General features: G+C 34.1%; 1 protein-coding gene across 1 annotated transcript; it reads right to left on the bottom strand.

Annotated features, from left to right (window-relative positions):
* Positions 1-2,094: 2,094 nt before the first annotated feature.
* LOC133861692 (WAT1-related protein At5g07050-like) lies at positions 2,095-8,551 on the bottom strand. The gene is made up of 7 exons (XM_062297487.1): positions 8,167-8,551; positions 6,466-6,528; positions 6,249-6,365; positions 5,134-5,374; positions 2,692-2,850; positions 2,448-2,599; positions 2,095-2,355 (listed from the first exon to the last, which is right to left on the bottom strand). The coding sequence occupies exons 1-7, from the start codon at positions 8,406-8,408 to the stop codon at positions 2,232-2,234; spliced, it is 1,098 nt and encodes a 365-aa protein (XP_062153471.1). The 5' UTR covers positions 8,409-8,551; the 3' UTR covers positions 2,095-2,231.
* Between the last annotated feature and the right edge of the window lie 1,905 nt (positions 8,552-10,456).

Raw genomic sequence — 10,456 nt, 5'->3', positions numbered from 1 at the left:
TGTCCGAAAAGCAATTCTGAAAAATTCTTGAATTTTGACAGGGTCGTCCGGACGGGGCCTGTCAAGACGATTCTATTTTCCGTATGGACCATCAAATTGCAGCATTTTTCGTTAGCTTTTTTCCAATGACGCTGATTTCCTCCAAATCCGATATTTGACCAAAAAGTTATGATCAAAATACTCGAGGGTGTCCGAACGGCTTGACCAAGCGTCCAGATGGTCAACTGCAACCGCCTTTTCAAAATAGCACTGAAAGCTTTCATAAAAAGGCCGCGTCCGGACGGTGTTGCCCTAACGTCCGGACGGTTGCATTTCAGTTGCATGTAATTACCATAATAAGGCTTTGAGCGTCTGGACCCTGAAGGCTGATGTCCGGACGGTTGAACTGGTGCATACAATTTCCTTATATGATGCTTGATTGTCCGCACCAAGAAGACTAACGTCCGGACGGTTGAACTTTGTATGCACGACTTGCCTTATGGAGGACATCGTCCGAACGGGATCACACGTTGTCCGAACGGTTGCAGCCGTCTTCCCATAACTGTGTCGTGAAGCAGAAACCCTAATGCTTATCAAACAATGAATGGCATCCGGACAGTATAGCCACGTCATTCGGACAAATTCACTGGAACACTAGGATCTTCTCGAACTCTGAAGAGCATTTGGACGATTTGCCATTACATCCGGACAGATGTAAACTTGAACTGTTCAAAGCTTTTAGACATTGATAGGCGTCAGGACGGAAAGTTCTCGTCGTCCGGACGGATGTTGCTGACTGATGAGCGTCCTAAAGGAATACCACGTCATCTAGACGAATGCAAGGGAACTGAACTAACTGATTTGAATTCTGCACAGAGTCTTCTTGAAGCTCATAACTGAAGTGTAGACTCTGAATAAAATAACATCTCTGTGAAAGCAGCAATATTACATAGAAGTGATTTTGTCCAACAGAATGCAGTCAACACAAAAACTAACAATCTAAAGAAGAGAATGTCTCAAAACAGAGCACACCTAAGAAGCCCACATCAAACAATTTAAGGGACATGGGTAATGCAAATACAGAGAGAGAGAGAGAGAGAGAGAGAGAGAGAGAGAGAGAGAAGGGGGGGATACCGAAGCAAGTGACCATAGCTTGCATTGTATGGTAAGTTTATGACCCTTAGGTTATATTAGGTTTTTTTTTTTTTTTTTTTTTCAATATAATTTCAAAATCATACCTCACTATATGAGACAATGACTCTCTGTGGGTAATCTAAATCCCAATTACTTTATGAGACAATGAACCTCTGTGGGTAATAATCGAGAATTGAGTAACAAGTGAAATCTTAATTATTTAAGCTTGCATATAGTAATAACCGTATTATTTGCGTATATATATATATATAGTAATCCAAAACCCTCATTACCTCATATGCGGATAGCAAATAATAATCGCAATAACCAAGCGAATGTGAATAGTAATAGCATGATGCAAATGCGGATGCGGATATTGCTAATAACCACATTCGCATTTTCACCACTAAGTAAGGGGCCATGGTAGCTGAAGCTTAGATTAATGGTAACCATAAATTATTTTCTTTAAATTTTCAAACTAATACTCACTAAAATAAAAGAGAAAAAGCCCAGTTTCACACTTTTGTATGTCTTTGTATCACTCGCATGATTCTGTTTGTAGATAAGAGATTTAAAAATAGTATTATAGCCTTATAGGGATAAATTATGATGAGACACTGCTCCATTAAGATTGATGGAGCCTCGCTCATTTCCGTATGTAATAGTAAAATTATTCAAAATCAAAAACATTCAAATAAATTTTAAAAAATATACATGGGCATCTTTTAAATTTGGTTGAATTATAGAGGGAAATGATTTAATTTTTTTTACTTGACTTTGGATAGTGGATAACAATGCATAAATGAAAAGAATTATAGTACCAGAAAAAAGAACTTAAAAATTATTACTTTCGCATGGTTCTTTCTCGAATAAGAAATCTATATATATTGAATACTTCAAATTGTTAGATAGTTTCACTAATATAGTTGAAAATGGTTTAGCCCCATTAATATTCAAAGGAAACCATTAATTCTATCATAATTTCTCTCTTGGACAAACAAATCTTTAATTAATGCATCGTTTTGTCCACAGATTCTAATGATATTTTGCTCTTAGGCAAATTAATTAAAATTAAGTAATTGCATTGCCTTGAACATATACAAAATTACTTAATTTTCTTATTTGATTTCAATACTTTCCTCTACACATACGGTTTGCTCCGACAGCTTATCCTGCTTCTCTTTTTCCTTTCCCCATAGAGTTGCGTACAAACCAAGAATTATCAATGTAGCCCCGATAACACTGGAAGAAAAGCAGGAAAAATATAAGAAATATTAATTCCAAATTTGTACATTTCTCATTTTTTTTTCTAGACAAAAGTAATCCACATTTACCTTCCCAAGTATAAAGCATCTCCTAAAATGAATAGGCCCATAATGGCTACATTTATAGTGGCCAATGGTCTAAACGCTGTAATGAAAACTGGTCCTTTTTTTATTATTGCCAACATTTGAAGATAAATTGTAATTCCATATATCACAACTCCCTGTACGAAATCATAAAATTAGGTTTTCATGGATGGCTGATCAGTATAAAAAGGAAAAGAAAAGAAAGAAGGGATGGGATTCATAAGCTCACACTATAGATTGGTGCAAGAAGGGTGATGTTCCATGACAATCTCCATGATGAAGCTTCATGATCCAAAATTGCTGCCATAATAGCGGAGAGAAAGGTGCCCGATAAGCACGTCAATGATGTGAGAGTTATTGGTGCTGGATACATCTTGATTGTAGCCGTCTGCAATAGTCATCAATTTTGTTCCTTTTTGAGTGGACAAGACCAAAATATTTAGTTCTGATACTTCAACTCATACATCTATATAATTATCTTATTCTATTTAATTTACACGAGTTTATTTTATTCTATCTCTTCATTTCAACCAAAATTTATGTTTTAACGAGTATATATGGTTTGATAGCTATTCTTAAAGTCTTTTAAACTTTAAAAAATAGTTTCATAAAGTAAGCAATATTGACCGTTTGATTGTAATTAAAAATAATACTTTAATAGAAACAAGATTATATTGTAAGATTTTGAAAGAAAATTAACATACTAACAAAAAAAGAATCATAAAACACTTCCGGGCATTATTGCTCAAGTGCTTTAATTGAAGAACCAAAGTTCAACGTATGTGAATTTGTTGAATTTTACAACCCAATAATATGTTTGTATGGAATGTGATGGATGGATTTTTTTAGCTTATCTTAACATTAAAGTACGTTGTGAATGGTTGAGAGTTACGTTGCAGGCTTATTTATAGACACTACAAGAGTCGTTGATGATGATATACCATCAGTGTTGACTATATAATGGTAAATTATTAGTGATGATAGTCCAAAGTCAACATTGATAACATTATTATTATTATTTTTTTTTAATTTTTTAGGCATTAGCGTCAACCTAATTCGACACTGATGATATACCATCAACGGTGACTTTCGGGCCGATGCTGATGATACACCACTAGTAGTGATAATTGGTTTTTGTTGAAACCCTTTAGCGTTGACCCAAAAATATTAATGTCGCTGCTATTGGGTTATCATCGGCTGATGATAATTATTAGCATCGACATGTCGACGCTATTGATCAACAGTGTCAACCCAAAAATATTATTAGCAGTCGCCACGATTGTGTCATCATCAGTTGATGATATATAATTAGCATCGACTATGGGAAATTTAGCGGCGACAAAATGTGGCCGCTAATGAGCAAGTTTTTTGTAGTGGTCGAGAAGGCCAAGACCCATATCCACAATACCAACATTACTTCCTTCTATCAAGGGAGACAACGTTTAATGAAATTCAATAGAGACAACCTTTCATCTTTAGTAGTTATCTATATTTTTAATTACCCAACTTTTTAATCTAATAAAATATCTTTTAAAATAATATACAATATAATATATAACATATGTGACATGTTGGCCACTTCAAGTCTCCTTATTGGAGGTGTGTTCTAATATTCTCTCATTTCTCTGAGTTGTCTCCCATGACACATCTTTAAAATTATTTGGGTAACTAAAATAAAACATGGTCATAATTTTTTTTTTTTTTTTTTAAAAAAAAAAAAAACTACTCAAGCTTTAGTTTCATGTAAAGAGAGATACAATACATCAATCATAGCGGTTATGTTTTCATATCAACATTTCCTTCCATGAAATAACAATGTATTAATCTATCTTAACAATATGGGTGATGCATTAGCTAGGTGTACGTCATGCATTATGAGTTTCTTCAAAACCCTTTCAATAGTGGCTTTATGAGACAAATCTAGTATATTTTCAAACCTGTCTCATTGAATCTCTATGCCTAGGACATAAGAGGCTTCACCTAAGTCATTCATTTCAAAGTTTCGAAAAATAAATTGTTGAGTCATGTAGTAGACCCAAATCATTAGTTGCAAGTAAAACATCATCAACTATAAAACTAGGAAAATATAAACTCACTCCCACTATTTTTGGTATATTCAATTATGCACAATGTTCTCCATAAAATTAAGTAATAACATTATGAAATTTTAAATAACATTGATGAAATGATTGTTTTAGTCCATATATAGATTTAGTTAACTTGCAAACTAGATAGTCACCTTTATCAAAATAAAACCCGTCAGGTTATTTCATGTACATCTCTTCTTCAAGAGTCTCATTTAGAAAAGCTTTTTTCACATCCATCCGATGTTTTAAATTAATCAAAATAAGCTACTAATGCTACGATTATTTTAACGTGCTTTCCTTAACATTATTTTATTCAGAAAAATGCTTTATTTTTTTTTTTTATTTCCTCTCTCATTTCTCATATACCATTTAAATATTCTTTCAAATAAATGTTATGAGAAAGAGAGAGGAAAGAGAAGCTTTGGCTAGTGCTCTTACGAGCGATAACTCAAACGTATACTAGCATTCTTCAACCAATTGAGAGGATTCATGCAACCTTGGGATTCAATGGTTCTTAATTTCTATTTGTTGATTGTATATAGATAAGCAGTCTAGCTATTTTTTGAATATCAAATCTAAATCACCTGTAATATGTAGAATGCTGACAGTGAAAGGTATGAAGCGCCAAGCATGACGGAGCCCTTTATTGAATCCCTATCTAAGAATAGTTTTGAGGAGGAGACATGTTGATGCGAGCTTCGAGTATGTAGAGAAATCACGGCAATCCCCCTGTATAGGGTCATGAGTGTTGCACCAGCAAAGGCAACAACGGTTCCCAATATCTTGGCTTGAGAACCACGCCTAGAAATCTCTAGTTTCTCCATCCTGAATATGCCAAGTCAAATTAGTTGCCTCAAGAATCATTTGAATGCATAAACAAGACAAGACATGTTATCTGGATAGGGTTGAAGGGCCTCAAGATGGTCATGCCCCATTTTGCCCTTTGCTGGCTGGTCTATAGTTTGTTCCGTTTTCGGAACTTTGCCAACTTTAACCGGACCTCTTTCTCTGGCGGTCTCTGTTCGTTTCATGGGCCGGGAGATTTATTTAACTAATTCCCAGGAGATTTTTATTTTCTTGAAATTTTCTTATTTTTGCCCTTCCCGATATTGAATAGAATAAAAAGAAAAGAAATCAACAAGACATGTCATCATTAAAGGGTAAAAGTATGATTTCAAATTTTTCATATATGGATGTGAAAATTACAAAATGAAAAAGGAAAAGAGAAATGCAACATTGTCTTCCAAATGCACACTCTCTAACGTGGCAATGAAATCACATTTGGATTTTGAATGGATCATTATTGAATTTTGAATCTAATGATAATTTTTATTGTCACATAAAAAGTGTGTACTTGAGAGTGCATATAGCATTTCTCACCGGTGTTTAACAAAAGATAAAGCAAAGAAACTTTTGGATTTATAGATCAATCTTTCATTAACAAGTTGTATCTCTAATATTGTACGTGTGTATTGTTTTATTATCTTTTTAAAGGAGGCAGTTTGTCTTGATGTGAGTATAATTGACCTTTACCTTTTGAAAAGGAAGGTAAACATTTCTTTCCTTCTTTTACTCTCAACATGACATCTATATATGTTTTGTGTTTTTCTTTTAATTGTTTATGATCGAATTATATCCCTTTTTCAAGAAAGAAAGGCTCGGGCCTCCAATAAAAAACGAAGGAAAAGAATCCTCATACCTGCATAATAATGCTAAGATAAAGGTCATTGTTGGAGTCAAGTTGCCTAATGCAGATGCAATAGCTGGGGTAGTCTTTTCCAGTCCAGCGTAGAGCAGTGTCCTCCCTAGCACAGCTCTATATTCGAAGGTGAGAAAAAGTAGGAATTAACCACAAGTGATTATATTACAAAGCGCACAGCAGCCATGACATTGTCATTTGCAGACAGTTTACTCACCCCAACAGACCCAAAAAGAAGACGTCTCTTAAGATTGGTACGCTAATTTTGCTGTCATTCTTCCTGCAAGGGAATATTAATGATTGATTAATTATCACTAAGAACTCACACCCAGATTTATTTATTTGTTTCTTTATCGATACTCACACTGTATTGGCAAACGGAGAAGTCAATTTACAATAATAAAGTATTGTAAATTACTCTTTTGAGGCGTAAATAACGTGAACAAATGTCATTTTGGCAAGAAAAAAAAAAAAAAAAAAAAAAAAAGAAGAAGAAGAAGAAGAAGAGGAAGAGAGTAAATTTACAATAATAAAGCATAAGAAATAGTGGGTATTAATTGGTTCAACTAGTAATATTTTTTATTGTTGAATCCCCGAAAAGGATATTAAAGGAAGGAAGAAGGCTATATCGATCGTTTAAATACAATCAGGTCATTATTTAAAATTTTTAAATGATATGACTACAAGTTTATCAATTGACAATATATATTATTAAATTTGTAAAACTTTATTTAGACCATAAAATTGTTCATCTCTATTTCAAATAAAATAAAGAGGATCTTGGTCCATCTTAGTTGAGTAATTAATAGGTTCAATGGACGCCTTCCAATAAACCAAAAAAAAAAAAAAAAGAGTATTACTTACTAAGAATTACAAAACGTTAAAATGGAATGATCGGCCACCAATTCCAACAAATGTTTGGCCGGCCAACCAAACAGAACAACTGGGAGTTGCTGAACACCCCAAGCGATGGTCGGCCACCACCGGAATAAACATTTTTGTTTTTTTGGTTTAATTTGCAACCATAAAAGAATAGTTATTTCATTGTTAGGTCTAACTCCACATGCAGCAAGGCAGGCGCTAGCCTGCTAGCCATTAAGGCATGCGCGCTTGTTCTTTTAGTTTTTTGAATTCTATATATGCATGCTCGAGTCCAACTCCTCATCTGGACATTCTGATTCAATTATCCAATTTCTTTTTTCTCATTCCCCTTCTGGTAAGAGCGGTGTTAAAGCATTTTCAAAATTAATACGTACGTATATATATTTATTTTGTGTCTTGGGAATGTTTTAAAATGAATGTGTTAAAGTGCATTAAATAAAGATAGTTCCACATAAGAAAAAGAGAAATTGTAGTTGGCATTTATAAGGCCCAACACACTTTAAGCATTTAAAGTAATGCTTGGATGTATAACTATCACTTAAGCAGTTATGGACGCAGGGTTGGATTAGCAGTTATCAACATAATACAGAAGTAACTGCTGTCCAAGTTATCAATAAAATACAAAAGTAACTATTATCCTGCTATTAATAAAAAAGATGACAAAATTTCTTTTCTTTTCTTTTTTCTTGAATGTTTTTTCTGATATCTTTTGTATTTAAAATTATAAGTTTATGTCTGTCTCTTGATATAATAGAAAAATCTGAAAATGTTCTGATTTAATTTTCGTTTGTGCAAAACGCAATTAAACAAACAGAGGATTCTGGGCTCCATTGTATCCTGAAAAAATATTTATTGTAACCCTTTGCATACCTTTTTGGTGAGGACAAATAATTTCTTAAGGAAAGATAACACGCCTTAGGAACATTTCGGTTTTCTACTTTCGTTTACACTTTCTAACAAGCACGCAGAAGAAGTTACAATTGAATCGTCTAAAAGAATACCAAAACAGAAGAGGGAAAGAGAAGGGTTTATTCACCTTTCAAACAGAAACGCGAGAAGAGCAGTAGCCAAAGTTCCAAAAGCATGTCCATAGACAACAAGCACATAACGACTCATGCCTTTTTCTAGAGCGATCTTGGAGATTATACTGTATCCTGCAAAGCAAAAATTAGAGAATATGCAATAAATATATGGTTTCAGCTCTTCATACACCTTTTCTCTCTTAACCCTTCCTGTTTCTCCTCTCACACTCTCTTCCTGCTCTTCCATTTGCATCATTTCACACCAAAATGGCTTTACACTCTCTTCCTGCTCTTCCTGCTATATCATTTCCTGCTTATGAGCTCATCTACTTCATGTTAATGCCGTTTCCACTTTAAAATGACAAGTGCCTCGTGACTAGATTCAGAGAACCTTGTTTCTGTCTTGGCCAATTATTGAATGAAAGATAAGCTAGCTCCACCTTTTAGTCAAGCTCGATATTGGTAGTGGTTCTATTACTATATATTTAATATCACTTCCAATTAATTAATAGTGTTTAATATGACATTATATTCTATCACGCCACTATGTTGATGATGCTTATATATTTATGTTTTTCTTTAGTGAAAAGGACAATCACTATATATCGTATAACCTGGCCTTAGATGACAATAATAATCCAAAAAATAATGTTGTTTCCAACAAAAAGGCTTCACTGCATCTTGATCGAACATATTCAAGTTTAATGGGGCATAATATGTTGTCCACTTAGTGCTCATCCAATCAACCTATTGCTTACTACTTTGTTGTAATACCCCAAATTTTAAGACAGGATGCTAAAATATAATTTAAAACCCGTAGTGATCAATTCACACTTTTAATTGCTCGATCGACCACTTTTGCCAATCGATCGACTTATTGCTCTACCATCGCTCGATCGACCTGTCGATTGATAATCGCTTGAACGACATTATTCTGATAATTGCATATTTATGCGCCACCTGTTCTTATTTGATAATAGACAAACCTAAATATTTGATAAATTAGTTGGGATAATAATCTCCAATATTTATTATATGAGAATATTTGATAGAATAATATTATTGATATATAATATTATTGAGAAATATTTATTGTACATAATATTATTTTGTATAAGAATATTATCAGTGTAATAATGTTATTTAAAAATTAACATTAATTATGAAAAGAACTGTGTTCAAAACGGGTTTAAAATTATGAATAATGATTCAATGCCACCCAAATATACAATTTTTTACCACCTTGCCTATGTGGCAAGGTGGTCCCCCACTATTTTTTGAGTTTTTTTATTTTTTAAAAATAAATTAAGATGGGGGACCACCTTGCAACATAGATAAGTTGGTGAAAAGTTGTATATTTAGGTGGTAGTGAATCATTACTCTAAAATTATACCCTAGTAAGTTATTAAATGAGAAAGACCTTATATAAAAATACTCATAATTAATAATAATTAGTTTTATTAAAAAGTAATTCTAGTTAATTTAATTAGATGAAAGTTAACTATGAATTAATCAGATATTTTTAAATATTAACCCAGATTAATCTAACTAAGGTAAAATTTAATCATGATTTAATCCGATATTTTACTTTTAACTCAAATTAATTAACTGACATAAAAACTAACCATAGTTTATTACACTTTTCATAAATTAAACGCACTTCTTCTTCGAATTCGCCCCTCTCTCAGTTAGATTTACTGAGTTTTCCTTCTTTTTCATTTCTCTCTTCTTCTTCTTTTCTTTTTCGTTTCTCTTTTCTTCTTGTTCCTTCTTTCCCTGTTTCCGTCCGTGTCTCCGAAAGGGGACGATCATGGGAGAAAGGGGAAGTTGTGGTGAGAGATTAGAGATGAGTTTGAGAGAGAAGAGTGAAGTTAAGAGAGAAAATCTGAAGAGGAGAGAGACCCGGTTCCCTTTTCTTCTTCCTTTCTTCTTTCTTCTCTTCTTTTCTGAGACAGAGAGCCCGAGAGAGAGAGAATCAGAGAGAGACATAGAGAGAGACAGAAGAGGCGCCGATCGTGAGAGAGAGAGAGACCGGAGCTGAGAGTGAAGCCGGGAGAAGACCACCGGAGGTCCGATTTCCGGTGGTCGTTGCTCGAGAAACCGACGGAGAGAGGAGAGGACCCGACGAACCCAGACCCGCTTTCCGGCGAGCAGAGGCGCGACTTCCTGTGGATCGTTGGCCAGTTGAGCTGGGGGTGATTTCCGGCGATTCTGGCCGGAAATACGGCGATTTCCAGGGGCAATTTTCCAGTGAAATTTCCGGTGAAGCCCAGAGATGTTTTCCGATGAATTCCTCCAACCTTA

The sequence above is a fragment of the Alnus glutinosa genome, chromosome 2 (genome assembly GCF_958979055.1).
Source record: "Alnus glutinosa chromosome 2, dhAlnGlut1.1, whole genome shotgun sequence".
Classification (NCBI taxonomy): Eukaryota; Viridiplantae; Streptophyta; class Magnoliopsida; order Fagales; family Betulaceae; genus Alnus; species Alnus glutinosa.
The sequence above is the reverse complement of the archived record's forward strand: the minus strand, read 5'-3'. Positions and strand labels throughout refer to the sequence as shown.